We start from the raw sequence: 17,748 nt of genomic DNA, 5'->3' as shown, positions 1-17,748 counted from the left end.
GAAATCACAGTAAAATATGTAAATACGTATATTTCTATATTTTTATACGTGTTTGATCCTTAAAAAAAAAATAATAATTGAAGTATGTTTATTATATATTACATGTATAGTTAATCTACAGTATGTTTGAAATATTGTACAGTTAAAAATCCCATAAAATTTACTGAACAATGCACATTATTATCTAGAGAAATATGTCATCACTCACCTCGTCAAAGTTAAAACTTAATTAAAATTACAGGTAATTTAATATACCCAAATGATTATTTATTTTTAATTTCCGAGTATTCCAACGTTTCCTTCTTAATGGTTATCTATATGGTACTAATTTTCTTCCGTCATATGTGTACCTACTAATGTTTAGTGTTCACATCGTTCAACTCAAATTTACGGTTAGACACTATCTAGCCTTGTCCAATTGATGCAAATGACCATAGCTCTAACGCTATTTTCTTTGCTATTCATTACACTAGACTGAAATTGACGTCTTTCGATGCACCTCATCGTACACAACTATTATTATGTGCATAATTTCACATTCCATATATACTTTCGTAGTTCGTGAATATTTTTCGTACATGGACATCGTGAATTATGATGGCAATTTTAAAAGCCTTTGGATCATTATAATAATAAATTTCCATTCTACTACATGTCTGCAAATATCACAATATTATAGCTCAGTTCTTGTTGTTTTTAAATCATTTTCTCTGTTTAAGCGTTGGTAAATATTTTTTTATTGGAAGGTTTCATTAGCCGACATTATAATATTTTGAAAAGCGTCAACTGTTTATGAATTTTATTCTTGTTAAGTTTTAAGATACATTCAATTCAATCATTTTTTATAACATAATAATATTTGTAAACTTTTAGATTTTGAGCGGAGCGATGAATGTATTGATTTTACCATGATGTGTGTTTTTTTTTTTTTTTTGTGTCTGTCATCACGTTTTGGGGCAGTAAAAATGCTTCGATTTTTGACTTCAGTACCTCGTTCGATCAGAAAGTGAATCTAGTAGGTAATTTGGGGGGGGGGGGGTGTCAAAAGTATAAAATTCTTAATACTTTTCTAAATAATTGAGAAAAACAAACTAAAAATTAAGGGAAAAACGGGAAATTTTACGCACACTCATTTTTCGACAAAATCGATTTTGGTTTTTGATGTAACTTTAAAACAAATGACCATAGATACAAAAAATTTCGACTTAAGTTGAACTATTCATAGGCATTTCAAATTTTCGATCATTATTAGTTTTTTTTAAATTAATATCGATAAAAATTTATTTGTTAGGCAGAAAAGCTTGAAAATTTAATACAAGGCTCTTAACATATTGTTACAATAGCAGTTGAAAAATAAAAGAAATTCATTGTCACAATTTTTTTTTATAAGCATTCAAAGTTTGAATTTTGACAAAATACGTAAAAATCACGAAAATTCACAAATTATTTTAAGCTAGAAATTCATAAAAAATTTTCTTTTGAAATCTAAGATTTGAAAATTTAATACAAGATTCCTTACAAGTTTTTCAATCTTTATCACAAATAAAAATTCCACCGGAAATTCAAATTAAATTTTTATGAGCATTTGAAATTTAAATTTTTACAACATTGGATTTTCACTTTTAGCGATTTCCTTATTTTGGTGTAACTCAAAAACAAATTACTGCAGATACTTGAAATTTTGACTGAATGTTTATATAGGCGTTTTGAGCTGTTTACTGACATTTTAATTTTTCAACTTTTTTAGTTTTTTATTCTATAAATATCGATAAAAATTTATTTGTTCGGTAGAAAAGCTTGAAAATTTAATACAAGGCTTCTAACACATTGTAACAATAGAAGTTAAAAAATATTAAAAATTCGTAGGCACGATTTTTTTTTATAAGCATTTAAAGTTCAAATTTTGACTAAATACGTAAAAATTACGGCAATGTTCAAATTATCTTAGATAGAAATTCATAAAAGTTTTTCTTTTTAATTCTAAGATTTGAAAATTTAATACAAGGCTCCTAACATATTTTTAAAATAGAAGTTGAAAAATAAAAGAAATACATAGTCACAATTTTTTTTTTTAAGCATTCAAAGTTTGAGTTTTGACAATATATGTAAAAATCACGAAAATTCGCAAATTATTTCAAACTAGAAATTCATAAAAATTTTTCTTTTTAAATCTAAGATTTGAAAATTTTTAATAATATATCCTAGACAGATAAACCGTCTTCGCTCAGAATCGTTTTTTGTATACAATGATATAATATCATTGGATTCAAATTTAATTCCATCCATTACAGTAACCTACTGTACAGCAGAGCGACATACACGACTTACCCGCTTTTTTTTTAGTTAACCCATTAGAATTTCGTGACGACGTAGAAATAATTTGATATTAAACGATTGATTAGTCTTAGACTTTGAACGTATTAGAAAATATATTGATTTTACAATGGTGTGTGTGTGTGTCTGTGTGTGTGTGTGATATCGTATCGCGACATCGGAAAAATAACGATATCGATATCGATTTAAATTTTTATATAATAACAACACGTTACATTTTCATATAATTTAGTTTATTAAAAGCATATTAAAAGTATATAATACATATTATATTATAATATTATGAGTGTAAATTAATTATCAATTATAAATTATATTGTACTAATTGAAAAGTATTTAATGAGTATTTATTTTAAATAAATTATATTTAAAATAATTACGAGGTCTCACCGCTAGTTAACATCCGGCACTGAATTTATAGTAAATTGTTCAGTCTTCAGTGTGGTGAACTATTTCTTTGAAATATATTGCAATATAATTTATTATCTAGTAGATAAAAGTAATAAAAGTGAATATCCGTCAACTTTATTGTTCCGAGTCAATACCGCGATATTTTCGATAATTATTTTTGATATCGATATCGAAATTATTCGGAAAATAACCACAATATCGATATCGTATCGAATCGTATCGTTGGTCAACACTAGTAATTACACAATTAGATATTGTCACATTAGCAGCTATTTTGCTAGAGCGAGTTTGTCAAAAAATTGTTTACCATCTTAACATCATACGAATTGTATGAATGACAGGAGCACATGAAAAATGTGAGAGAAATTGAGAGCATAGTGTCACATAATATGTTAAATTCGTTTTTACATTACCTGCAGTAAATTGGAAATTATTCTTAAAAATAGAGTTTGATACTTCGATTTACCCGTAATATTATCGTTTTAGTATACAGTTATTTCTATCTTTGAATTGAAATCGAATACATCCGAACTGTAACCTACACAATTACGAGGTGAGTTAAGTACCAGGTACATATACACTTAAAACGTAACATGATATACTGCAGCTGATGCGTGTTCTCAAGTTACACACTTAATGTTTTTTTCAATTCTTAATACACATAATTAACACTTTTAAATTTTTTTTTTAAATTCAAGTCGATACGCTTTTAGAAATTATGAGTGTGCAATATTAAATAATTAATTGATCCAAAATTAATGTTATCTTCAAATTTATTACAGTTTGTTATTAAATATTATTGATGAATAATACGCTAAACATATGTACCGATGATGTTTCGCTTTTATATTCTAATTATTAGGTATTGTAGCCGTTTTGTTTTTTTTATCAAAATAAAAAGTGCTGTTCAAAAGTCATTACCTACCTATTTAAATATTATTCTGACCCATATTATTGCTATTGTGGTATTATATTTTTATTTTTATTCTCTCCTCATGAAAATGACCTACGAAAATAATTACAAAATCTCATGCGATTTAATTGTTTCCTCTCAAAAAAATTTATAAAATAACCTTCTTATCTACACAAATGATTTTATAGTGGTATTAAAAATTGCTATTTCACTAAATATAATGCTTGCGGAACATGAAAACAAAATAACAAAATGATTTGAGAAAATTTAAATCTTGAATTATTATTTTTCATCATATTTTCGAACACTAAACTATAATATATGATCTCATAAAGAAATATTCAATCTAAGTTTCGTTAATTTGAAAACTTTTACGGTTTGTTTTCGAAATTCGGGTTTAACTAACATGTGAATTATATGTTATATTGTTACTGAAACGTTTAAAATTTAAAACTAAAAAGGTATTATTAATAAAAATAAATCTAATATTTAATATAGCTACCTAGCAGTTTATTCAACGAAACTTTATTTTTTACCGTGCACAATAATTTACACCATGCCGTAAAAATGGATAGAGCAAAAAAAAAATTAAATTCTTAACAAACTGAACGAACGTGATTTGTAAAAATCCTAAATTTAATTTCCCCTTTTTTATATTAATTGTTTAATAAACCTTTTCCCTTCTCTGCTATTTTTTTACTGGTCCTCTAAAAAAATTGTATCCAAAGAATAATCACTTTAATATAAACTTTATATAAATAAGAAACATATAACCGTAGAATGAAGTTAACGTATCAGGTCAATGGGCTCCTATAAAACGTCCAGTTAAATAATTTTTAATGTTATTAAAAACTTTATTGTATGTATTATGAAATTTAATTATTATTAGCCAAGTGTCTTAAGGTTATGCTGTTTTCCATTAAAATACTACTTACCATAATAAACACGTTTTAAAATAATATTTCAACCAATGTACCTCAATATTGTTTGTGGTCGATCGGTTTAAACAGTTGATATTAAAAAAATAGGTGTAAATAACTAGATCTTAAATTATTTATAGATATTAATTATTTTTCACTAATCAAGCTTTTAATTTCCTAATAATTTCAGTGTGAAGTAAACAATAAATAATCTGAAACAATTAATCACCCACTAAATATTAATTATCGATGAATTTTTCACATCGATTTCGTGTTTTAAATTTAAAAATAAAAAATGGCACCACTGATGTCTCATTAACATAATATTATGAGACATTTTCAGTTAAATGTACTAAAACGATTGGAATATTCACACGTATTTCACACAGTAGGCGTAATGAGTTTTGTATATCTCTAGACTCTAAGATATGTGTGTGCACACATACGGGTATGAAAATATGGTGAAGGCAGTGGAATTGTTTTTTCAAAAATTTCAGTTATTCGTATTACGAAATCTTTGATCCTGAGGGTTCAAAGTCTATATATATTTCTTCTAACGGGGGAGGAGATAACTTTTTACCATAACTGATTGAATACATCGATAATTCCTTTGAAAACTAACTGTACGCTTGTGAAATAAGTTGAACACAATTTCAAATCTCTTATCGTAAACCTGCTTTTTATAATTTATAAAAATCCAGGAAATGTATAAATAAATTATATTCATAAAGCTAATTAATATTAGCTATAAATAATGAATAGTGTACAGTAAGGCATTGATCTCATTTTCACGATCAATTATTTTTATGAATAAAAATATGACAATTAAAACCAAAACAAAAAATATTAGATAATGTAGATAAGGCTTGAATAAATTTATTACCGAAATAATTTATAATTTGATAGGATTAGTAATTATTTTTTAAAAAAGCAATTTGTTCTTAAACTACGCTTTTTAAAATACAGCGTTGATATAAAATCATACACAACGTTTTTTTTAATTTTTGTCAATAATATAGTTTACGTCATTGGTGAATGCTAAATTATATTTACATTAACATAAATAATTGACTATTATTCGATTTTGGCCATTGCAGCTTGTCGTTAGTTGTAATTAAAGTGTATTTGAAATAGATGTTTTTAATAATTGATGAACTTCATTACAAATTCACAAAAATAATAGAAATATTAAATAATTTTCAATCGATTTCGACAAACACATTTGAAAGTACTTTTGAAGGAAATTTATTAGTCCTGATGTATAATCAGCGGAAAGGAGAAACATGTCATTAATGGAATGAAAGACGAAAAGAGTGGTGTGACCTCTATTCTAGTAAATGACATTGAGTGACATTTAGATATATTGAATATAGCTAAACCGAGTTTATGGCCTCAATTGACAAATCTGTCCAATCGTTTTGGAAATGACCGTAATCACATAATGATTTGATTTTGTCAAATAGTTTCACGTCGTCTGAAAAACAAAGTAAGCTCGTAAACATATTGTAAAAATAAACAATATTGGAAATGTTGACATACCTAATATTAATAAAAATAATATTTATAATAGATTCGTATATATACTTTCGTTCTAGTATAAGTAGTTTCCGGATTATTCTGAATGATAAAATTATACCATACTAACCTAACCTAACTTCAAGCATTCTCACTTGACATTAGATAAATGTCTAACCTGAGTGGAAAACATTAAACAAATTGTACCCTGTTAAGCTCTAAAAGTAAGTCCTTTTAACGACTTTAGAAAGGAACTCCAAACTTAGTTTAAAAAACAAACTGCTGTACTATACAAAACCCTTCATTAAATGCCAACATGAACATATTATCATCTTATATTACACCAGCCAATTAGGAGTGCTCCAAAGAAATCTAATATTTTAAATAAAAAATAAACTTTCCAATCGATAAGCTAGTAGTTATAGTATAAGAAATTATATTTACTCACATGTAATATGCATGTTGGAAATTGATTAAGGATTATATGATTTTAAATTTATAATAAATGAATAAAAAAAATTATAAATATATTATTAATAATTCTATGCTTAAAGGAATAGGACACAGCATAATAGTATATGTATTACTATTTAATATATTATAATTATATTTTATTTTATAAGGCAGTAAGTCTGCTTAAAGTGGTTGAGTAATTTAATTAAATGAAATATAATGACAAAAAACAGGAGTCTCGCGTCATCGTCATGTGTTTCCATCTTGAAATCATACAAAACATTACAAATTTAAATTTCTCACAACCGATTTTTAGAATCTGAACGAAGTGATGAATGTATTGATTAAGTAAACATTTTCCAACAGTTTTCAAAAAAATCGAGAAAAACAAAAAAAAATGACAGAAAAACAAGAATTTTTACGCAAAACCATTTTTCGAGCAAATCGATTTTTTTATATGGTTATAATTCAAAAACTAATCACTATAAATACTCAAAATTTTCACCAAATGTTAATGTTAGTGTTATTTAAATACAGTTTAATTTTGACTTTTTTTGAGCTATTTATAGACAACTGAAATTTTCGATTTTTTTTTTTAAGTGGCGGTAAAATTTTTTTGGCCCAATGAAAATACTTGAAAATTTGATACAAAGTTCCTCATAAGTTATTCTTAGTGATTAAAACATTAAAAGAATACATAGGCACAATTTTTTTAGCATTTGAAGTTAAAATATTGACGAAAATTCGTCAAAACCATGAATATTTGCAAATTATTTTGTAGTTCAAAATTCATAATATTGTTTGTATTTATATCTTAGGTTATAAAATTCAACACTAAGTTTTCCATAAGTTTTGCTTCAAATAGCTATAGAGAAAATTTGAAGCGTCATTATAGGAAAAATGTTTTGAGGGTTTGAGTTTTATATTTTTATGAAAGCGCGTAACGATAACGATTTATCCTCAAACCAGATATATGTATATCTATGATAATATAAGGTATTATGAATTATAATAACTACATGCAATGCCTTATGCGAAATGCGTCCTAATTGAAAAATAATATATTTTTTTCAAAATAGAATATATGACAATATTTAAATATAATATTATATCCTAGACTGACAAAACATCCCCGTTCATAATAGTTGTTCGTATACAATGATACCTATTATTGCATTCAAATTTAACCTACCCTAGTCAGAGGTCCACCCCACTACCTAATGTACAGCAGAGCGACATCCACTTACCCGTTTTTTTTTTTTTTTATTTAATTTTAGAATTAATTAATGTAATATGGCCAAACTTAAAGGTAAATACATGTCATCTGTATTTTGAAACTGGTTAAAATTCCTTGAAAAATGAAACAAAAACATTAAAAACCCAATTTCAAATAATATTCTTATACCTATAAGCTAAATATTTTAGATAAAAAAATAAAATTGGGTCTGCTGAAGCTGAACGAAACTATCTTAAATTGTACTTTGAACACAGAGTATACATATGTAGATTAGGTAGCCTAACCTAACCTAAGTATGATGTTCGCTTCATTAATTCAAAGTAATTTAATATTATCATTCTGTACACTATAGAACTGTTTTATTTAAAAAAAAGGCCGCTAATTACAATATGTGCTTGCTTTTAACTATTGTACGTCATCGCATATTCGTATAGATGTTACCGGAAAAGATGACATTCAGTCAGTGTTGACAATGACTAGTCAATAACGATAAGGCCTGATTTAGTAAGGAATTAACGTCAATAACTAGTCATTTATGACAATTCCTAATGAAAGAAGGCATTGATGATAATATTAAAAATCGAATAATATATTATATTATTTATGAGCTATTTAGGATAAATCATAATCTTAAATTCTTAATCTTTATAATAATAATAATATATTATAAATTATAATACTTATTAGCTATTTATTATAAATCATAATCTTAATCTTTATTGTTACACGGTAGACTGTTATGACACTTAGAGTTACATAATCTAGTAGATGCACGACAAGCACATCTATTGGTCTTACACTGTGTTTTACAGTGGCATCTCGTAAAACCTTGGGATCCAGAAATGCTGTTAAAGGCAGCTGCTTCACGGAGAGTTATTTCTCCTCCCTCTTTCAATTTACTTACAACCGTTTCAAGATCTAGAAGCTTCTCCTTGCATGGGTTGATTTCTGTCCTGGTATACTTATGTTTCAGAAATCCATTTTCTGTACCTATAAAAATAATAATAATAAATAGTAAAAAAAAATAATATAATAAAATATTAAATTATATTAAGTTGTTTAAAATAATTATACAATTTATGCTTACATAATTTATATAAATTATCTTTCACATCAGTTATAACTGCCAATATATTTCGTGGAGAGCCACGAGCTCGGTCAACATCAGGAATAGAGATACGCACAGATGTTCCTACTTCAAGTTCAGGGTATTTTGAATTAGATGTTTTTACCATTTTTTTCGCTTGTTTCTCTAAACATTTAACAGATAATGCTCGTTCGTGTTGAATTTTCTGCTGTCGTTGATTAACTATAAAATTATTTATATTAAAATAAAATATACACTATAGTAGACATTAATTTTATTGTTTCATACTAAGTTCTGAGTTATTTTCAGTTCCTGGTTCATTTTCTTCAACTTGTGTAGTATGCCATTGTTCAGAGTCCAGTGAATCTGAACCAAGATGGTCATTCTGAGCTTCACAAACTTGTAAAATATTCTCAATATCTTCTTCAGATTGTAAGCAGTCTATTTCATCCATAGGTAAACCTATTGACGCTACGCCTAATCGAGCTGAACATCCAAACATTGCCTCATACGGTGATCTTCCAATACCTAAAAATGTTATCTTATTAAATGTATAAAGGTAATATTATGTTTTTTACGATTGCGCGTGAAATTAGATGCGAAGTTGCCAACTTTTTATTAAAATTTAAAAAAATTATTATCATTGAAAAAATTATAAAAAAATTTGTTATTAATTGTCGTATATGTTGTTATTTTATTTATTTCTAATAACATAATAGACGTGCGTTATACGAAAATTAATCAGTCAAAAATAGTACAAAAAGTTACAAATAGTACAAATATTATAAGAAATATAATTATTTAAATAATTCTTACCTGAATGAAAAGCGCGATTTTTTCGGAACTGTATAAATTTTAATCCAGATGGCCAATCACTACTTTTGTTCTCGGCCATCCATGTAGCCAACATATCCTCCACATCTCGATTGGCGCGTTCGACAGAGCCCTGGCTCTGACTATGTCGAGGTTTCCCATGAACAATTTTTACATCACCCCACATAGCATGAAGTTCGTTTATAGTATTATTAACAAACTCTCTTCCATTGTCTGAGTGCAGTATGGCTGGTGCTCCAAATGTTGTATAAATATCTAGTAAATTATGTGCAACTTCTTCCGCACGTTTTGTTTTTAATGGTTTAAGTACAACGAACTTTGTTAGATGGTCTTGGTAATTCATTATAAATCGGAAATCATTTACGCTCTGTGATTGCATATCTATTAAATCCAGTTGAGCACGTGAGTTGTATGCCGAATGTAAAATAGGTTTTGATACAAGCCCTCTTTTTGGATTTGAAGATTTTTTATGGCAATCAGAACATAGACTTAAATAAACCATTATTGTTTCCTTTGTCACATTCGCGTATTTTAATTTAAGTTCAGCCATCATTCGGTCTCGGCCTCCGTGACCGATTGCTGTATGTGTAGAATGAATTATATCAAACAACTCTTCATTTTTTACATAATAACGCACACCCTCTGACGCATTGGTTATAGTCTTAATAAGACGATCTTTACCGTTGATAATAAGAATATCGTACTTACGAACATTCCTATAGTCTTTCGTACACTTTTTTATTCCAGCCGTAGATAGTGTAATTTTAGATTTTTTTATTTCTTTGATTCGTTCACAATATTCTTCATTATTCAAAAAAAAATTGTTGTCGTTACGTTTCGATTCAATTAATAATAGAATTGCATTATCAAATTTTATGCGCATTTCATTTAAATCCATTTTTAAGGAGATTGTTGAAAAAAATAACAATGTTATTAGTTATTACACGTTACTATTCACTACTTCAATGCACAAACAGTATACTGTACAGTGTACAGTCACTTTGGGGATGTGACCATAACGATACCTACGATAGTTCTGTATAGTCAATTTTATTATAAGTTATAAGCAATAAAAACGATAACATAAAACAGGATAAGTAATAAGTAATAATATAGATAGCTATGTTCCATAATCAGATCGATTACCGATAAAGCGCGGTGTCGATATTTTTTTCTATTCGGATTTATAACATTGCCTAATATAATACGGAAATGTTGATAAAACTACGAAATATCCAACATTGTCTAATCTTTTCAGCCATTGTCAACAATGACTAGGATATGCCGACAATTCCTGAATTTTCATCTATTCCGGTAACATAGATAAACTAATTAACTTTTTATCTAATAAACTAATAAGCAGCTATTCGTTAGGCATACAATGTGACACAAAATGTGTTTTATACATGACCCTTTTTTTATATAACACTGTTATAGGCATTCTTATGCTGCAGCAGTTTAGTGGAACGTAAATATAACAAAGTTTTACATAAAAAATTATATTTTCAAATTTGGAAGTAGTTTTGAAGAATTTCACAAAACATAAAACTATCAGAAACTGTAAAAAAGTGTTTTAAAAATATCTTGACTATTTTCAGATATTTCAACTACCAATAAAATCTTTTCTTAATTTTTTATTTTTTTTTTTTGACGTTACAATAATCAATAAATAATATTTTCAAATTTAAATAAATTAAAAATAGTAAAATATATCACATGTTCACTGATTAGTTTAAGTAATTCAAGTCAACAGATCGAAAACTATAGTAATTCTAAATTATTATTTGAATAATTTAATAATTCTTTATTTAGAATAATAATAAACACTTTTGCTGTAATTTAGCTTAAAAATAAAAAAACGGTTTATAAATATATTTTATCATGAAAAAAGGTTAGTTTAAACTGACTAAAAATATAATTATACTAAATTATTAGCTGTTTTTTTCAGTATCCAGTATTTACTTACATTATTCCATTTTTTTCCATTAAATTCATTTATTTTTTGACACAGTATTTAATGAACAATATTCATTATGTTTTCTTAGCTAGAAAATAATAGTACACAGACCACAGTGGTTGATAATTTGTTACCTAGTTCAAATATGACACGTGATTTTCAATATGTTTAAAGTATTTCATTAATTTTATCGTAAAACATGTTTAATTCAAACCGGTTTTCTTAAACTAAAATTAAATTAAATGGTTCAGTGACAACTAGATTATGTGATTATTTTTAAATCTTTCCCTCAAAAACATGAATTAATTCATTTTAGTATATACTATACATAATACATATATGTATCTAGTTTATAACTCTTTTCCAATCACATCAACATGGTATGCGAACATAATACATTTTAAATTGTTCACTCCTTGCGATGTTCTTATCAATTCATCATTTTTCTCAGAGAAGTTAAGAAGCTTCGGTTATTAACGTTTTTAACCATTGAAATATAAATTTAGAAGCAATTAATTTGTTTTCCTAAATACAATTAGGTAGTAATAACAACTAGGTATAGTATTCAAGTGTATATCATATTTATACACAGTAGTACATTGTTTTTCAATTCTAAGTATTATTGGGTTTAATTACATATTTGTTTCTGCGTGAGAATAGTATTTATTTATTTTTAAGAGAATCTTCACAATACAACTTTTTTTTTATTTTTCGTCGAATGAAAATAACGTTTTAGTATTTTTTCAGAAACGGTCGCGTTCTCGTTAAATGTTAATTAACTAAATTTGTGCGAGAGGTGTATTTAGCAAATTTTACGACTGTAACCTTGATCTTAGGTATATGTTATTAATGTTATTACGATCAAAGAGCAGCGTTAGTATTTGACGACCCGAGGGGGCACTTTCTCTCGAAGAGGAGCAGAATGAGGAAAGGGAAAAGGGTGACAACAATGTTTTAGATTCGAAATTACTTGAAAAACACGCCCGTGGGGTTTTTCGGTTTCCTGATGGCCCTATTGTTTTCAGAGACGTCCCAAAACTACATTCCGATAGAAGCATTTCTTTGTATCCAGTTCAGCCGAGCGACAAGTCACTATCGACGTTTTATTGCTCGTAATAATAATTGTAAACGCATTAATAACCCATCATAACCGATACAACTGTATGTTACGGTTCGTATTACTATTTCAAAATTAGCACCAGTGGCTCGGCGGTGATATCATAAAATCAGCAGCGATTCACACAGTTTCTATTAAACCAATAAAAGTGTTTGTTAAAATTGAAACCAAATACGAGAATCGCATAACACCATTTTGTATTTTCACGTTCAACGCATTTAATAGATACGAATGATGGCTTTGAAAAGCAAAACAAAAAATTTATTTTAAAAACCAATACATTCGTTGCTCCTTCCAGAAGGTTTAAATCTAGAAAACCCCTTCTTTACAGTTATAAACTTGCAGTAGAGAGTTTGGCTTGGTACAGAATACTGAAAACAAAGTCCAGACTTCAGGTCTCCTCAGAATTTCAAACTAGTGACATAAATATTATATAACAATCCAAAAACCAAAAGGACACACGAAATGTATAGCAGCGACGACTGATGAAATATTAGAGGGAACATCGAACATCCCTTCTCCTGTGTTAAATCGATACCGACTCTGAGAGATATCCAACCAAGGATAAACCAGCATTGTCCGATAACGTGAAAAACCAATGAACAAACGTCCACGAAGTCGAAGACTCACCAAAACCATCACGATGCTATACTTGAACAATTCCACGTTGTGTCCAATTACAAGAAATCTAATGATAGAACACATAATAGCAGAGAAGTCAAACTGAACGATACCAAGCAAACCCAGTTGCCTATTCACCAACTCAAAGACGCTATAAACCATAACTATTATCCCTGACATCGATATGGACTACCCAACACACATGTCTCATGAATAATTTTTCTTAAGTCTCGTTCACCGAATTTTCGCAGCAGATTGATGCTACTAATCTATAATAAACATTCCCAAAGTTGTGAATGATGTTAGACCATCTCAGAATTATTTTAACCACATGATTGTCAGTATGATAATAACCAAAATAAAACGTACCACGAAGGCGCATTCAACATTAATTACAAAATACCAAAATGCACAGCGTGTGGCTAATAACCATTTACATGTATTTTTCACAAACCGTTTATCCATTTAGAAAACTATTCGTATATTAAACAAATAGGTATATTTTATATGTCTATAATGTGTATTATACTATTATTCATTTCAATTTCTATGAAAAATAAACGTTTTTGTAATGTTTTTTACCAAACATCCATATTCAAGTTTAGTTACTGTTTTCTATCTAGTTTAATCGACTCGTTAATGTTTTCATTTAATTTTTCCATACATTCTCATAAATATAAATTTTAAAAATATTTATATAAAACATATAATACAGTAATTACCATGTTCAGTAAAATTAAGCCTTAAACCAAAATTTAAAATTTATTCAATTACAAGACAATTTATTAGAATAAAAACGTTATGATTAATTTTTACAAAAATTGCAGCTTCATTTAGGTTCATACAACGTAGTTATTATCTTGAAACATTATATTATAGCGTTTAAGTGCATATTTAATATCGTCTTCTTTTAGTTTTATATTAAATATCCAAGTAGTTTTACGAATTGTTCAATTTTTAATTTTAAAGTTGATAATGCCCAAGAGCTAAGTTCCAAATTATAAAATAAGAATTAATTTTTATGACACAATAAAACTAAGAACGAAAATAAAATTAGTTTGTTTATTAACAATCGTATTAAGCACATTATGGAACCATATAGTTTGAATAAAACTTTCCATTTATTTTTTATTTTGTAAAAAAATCAACTATTGATCCTTTTGTTTGGAATCATTAATCAAACTAATAAAAACAATGTCGATCAACCCACTTCAGTACTAATACGATGATATTTTTAAACTATTTTGTATCGATAGTATGCATGTATGTAAGAATATAACTATATTCAGGAAACACATAAAAACCATATCGTAAAATTCTATATAGTTGATTGTTGTATTTCAAGAGAAAAACAATTTATTTTTCAAATTTTTTTTAGGTACCTATTCAAACCACTCTCCAGCATGTTTCAAATAAATATGCTATTCTTCCTTCGGCGATCGTGAAACTTCCTTATGCGTATTAATAATACAGTCTCTCATTGGACGTCCGAGGCCTATATAGTATTATTATGTATAATTATTTTTGATTTCAAATATTCTATTATTATATTATACAACAATATGACCATAGCGACATTCCCTCTTCCGGCTCACTTATTTTCAACATAATAAGCGAAACAACAACATGACAATATTATTATATGAAAAAAAAAAACAAAAAAAATGCCATTAAAATCCTCTCGTGGTCTCGTCCGCCTGTTTTATGTTCAACGTATACAATAGTGGTTTTTTTTCGCTGTTTCGTTTTTTGATGATATTATTTATTTGTTGCTATTTTAATTATACGAGTCGTCCTTTTCTCTTTTGCGCGTACGACTCGTGTGCGTGTCCACATTATTTGTAGCGCCCTGTCCCCCCCCCTGAACCCACGATTGCCACCACATGTCCCTTCCGTCTGAAAAGTGGTGTGCCCTCCTTCCCACAATCATGGTAGTCACGGGACGTGGTGCGGGGCGTTACTCGTAAAAACGGCCGAAATCTGGAAAATTGGTGAGCCGGGTTGGTCGGTCGGTCGGGTCGGTAGTCCACCACGATTTATGGCCGATTTGAGCATACATCACTCGCTCTCTGCATGACCATAACCGGGGCGTGCAGATGAGTATATACGTAACGTACAGTATATGTGTGTGTATGTGTGTGCGTCGCGTGGATTATTTTTCGAAAACGCCATCAATTCATCGGTGAACGGGTACACCCCCCGCCCCGACACATCCAGCAGAGTAACTGTGCGTGTGCCCCACCCCTCCGGTGGCATTTTGACGAGGCAGCGCAATTCATCAATCCGACAGCTCAGCGTGAGCCACCGCTGCAACAGCGTACTTGTATTTCATTTATGTACTTAATATATCATAATATTATATATTATAGTACAGTGAGGATGACACTCGTTTTCAGAGTCAAATTTTGCGATCTAAAAAAACAAACGTATGTACATATTTTAAAATTTTATGTTTCTGCTTACTCATGTAAATTTCGAATCCGGTATACAGTGCGATATCAAAAACCGATAAGTACCGAATGCGTAGGAGATCACCCGCCACCATATAGGTTCATTATTATGCGGGAGAGTATTCGCGGTGGTCAGCTCTACCACATTTACGTACAACACGCTGTCATTGCCAAATACGTGTAACTGGTGAAGGTCATCGGTGCATTGTTGCGAGCCAAAATCAATCTTTTTCCGTAATATCCGACCATCAATGACACCCCGACCACTAGACAAGTTCGACTCCATGACATCCGACCACCGCTGATAACAGCTACCTTCGTCGAATCACTATATAGTATTGTAAAGGACTATTAAAATAAAGTCATTAATATTAAAACCTACTCGACCGAATGGATTAGAGAAATTCATCGCGATGCCTTATTTCAGTTTTCCTCTACGACTCTCACTTCGTCCTATTCACCCCCACTCCAAAATCTAATGAAAACATTCTCAAATCTGTCTATAATACTATTATTGCGCACGTCATAAATCCACCTCGTTGGCCACTGATAATCATCCTCCAATCTAGATGACACAATGTAATAGATGATAATATTAAAGTGTTCCATTATCACGTACGTTATTCTTTGACTTACCGCTTGTGAAATAGATTTTGTCGGACCATCCGTCCGTGGACAAGTTCATTGAGAATTTATCAGACACTGTTTCACCGTCAGCAAAATGTTTCGACAAATTTATCGGAAAGGGTTAATCTAATGTGCATAACATATTTCACGCGTAAATAATATGATATTTAGTCATGATGGCCACGGTCATATTAAAGTTTTCGAAAGGTGTACCTAATACTATTACATTATGCATAACTTTTTGTGTAATTTATTATATTATGTTGCTTATTCTATATTATCCCAAAGCTGATGACATTTTATTCAAACTTTTATCAGAAACAAAATATAATTATTCTTCACATTGTATTAGATATTTTTATTCGACGTAGTCGGATGAGCTGCGAATTCCAAAACCATTTGCACGATGACTGGCATTAATCTCATAAACAGAACCATTTTTTCAACGTTTTAAATGAAATTTATTCAAAATTATTTAAACATCCGTTAGGATCCATGTATTTTATACCAACCGATTTTTAAAACGTCAACAGTAATACATGGATTTTGTCGTTTACAAAAAATATTTACTATCCTTACAGACGACCAGCTTTAATTTAACTAGTTTTGTAATTATGCTCCTCTGCGTTATTAAAGGTTATTAATTTCACACTTTGCACAACTCAAATTTATATAATATGTTTCAAATGAAATTATATCCGCTTCACCAGTAAGTTCATATTGTTTTGAAATTATACGATACTGTTGAAGTAAGTATAACAAGAACCATGAAAATAACCGTTTATGATCTATACAATATAAACGTGTTTACAAATAATTGTTAAAATATAACATTGATCAATAGCTTTATATTATTATTACATTTTTTGTACAATGATCGCGTAAATAAAAATTTAATTGTTTTCAATAAAATACATTTCAAGACCTGTTGTAACACACAATTTCTCAAAAACCATGTTATATAAATTATGTAAATCCTCATTATTTAATTAAATTTATGAACAGATTTAAACTCTGCAATATCATATATTATAATATTTGAGCATCATTTTCTATCTCGAAAATGTATTATTCCTTTCAAATACGCATATATTATGTTATATATAGTATACAATATACCACTACATACTTCACTGCACTGGCGAAAGTACTTATCTGCACTATGTGTTCAGATTTATTTATTTTCATATTTTTTAAAAATCATAACAAAGTGATAGAATAATCATTGTATGTCTTATTATAAAAATAATCACGAATTAACCAGGAAAACTA

General features: G+C 28.6%; 2 protein-coding genes across 11 annotated transcripts in view; one reads left to right on the top strand and one right to left on the bottom strand.

The window, feature by feature from the left end:
- LOC107165232 (limbic system-associated membrane protein-like) overlaps positions 1 to 17,748 on the top strand; it is a 475,565-nt gene that overhangs the window by 379,977 nt on the left and 77,840 nt on the right. The gene's annotated exons all lie outside the window — the stretch shown is intronic.
- LOC149055545 (KRAB domain-containing protein 2-like) lies at positions 8,231 to 11,003 on the bottom strand. Its single transcript, XM_089226500.1, has 4 exons — positions 9,687 to 11,003; positions 9,159 to 9,398; positions 8,871 to 9,092; positions 8,231 to 8,773 (listed from the first exon to the last, which is right to left on the bottom strand). Exons 1-4 carry the CDS (start codon positions 10,600 to 10,602, stop codon positions 8,493 to 8,495), a joined length of 1,659 nt encoding a protein of 552 aa, XP_089082626.1. The 5' UTR covers positions 10,603 to 11,003; the 3' UTR covers positions 8,231 to 8,492.

The sequence above is a fragment of the Diuraphis noxia genome, unplaced genomic scaffold (genome assembly GCF_037042655.1).
Source record: "Diuraphis noxia isolate RWA-SAM2 unplaced genomic scaffold, SU_Dnox_SAM2 contig0004, whole genome shotgun sequence".
In the NCBI taxonomy this organism is placed as follows: domain Eukaryota; kingdom Metazoa; phylum Arthropoda; class Insecta; order Hemiptera; family Aphididae; genus Diuraphis; species Diuraphis noxia.
This window is presented reverse-complemented; position numbering and strand designations above follow the sequence as displayed.

Excerpts from the sequence above, each read along its gene's own strand:
- LOC149055545 (XM_089226500.1), bottom strand. The coding sequence starts at position 10,602 with ATGGATTTAAATGAAATGCGCATAAAATTTGATAATGCAATTCTATTA. Across the intron at positions 9,399-9,686 it reads AAATCGCGCTTTTCATTCAG|GTATTGGAAGATCACCGTAT; the intron begins GTAAGAATTATT and ends TAACATTTTTAG. Across the intron at positions 8,774-8,870 it reads AGATAATTTATATAAATTAT|GTACAGAAAATGGATTTCTG; the intron begins GTAAGCATAAAT and ends TTATTTTTATAG.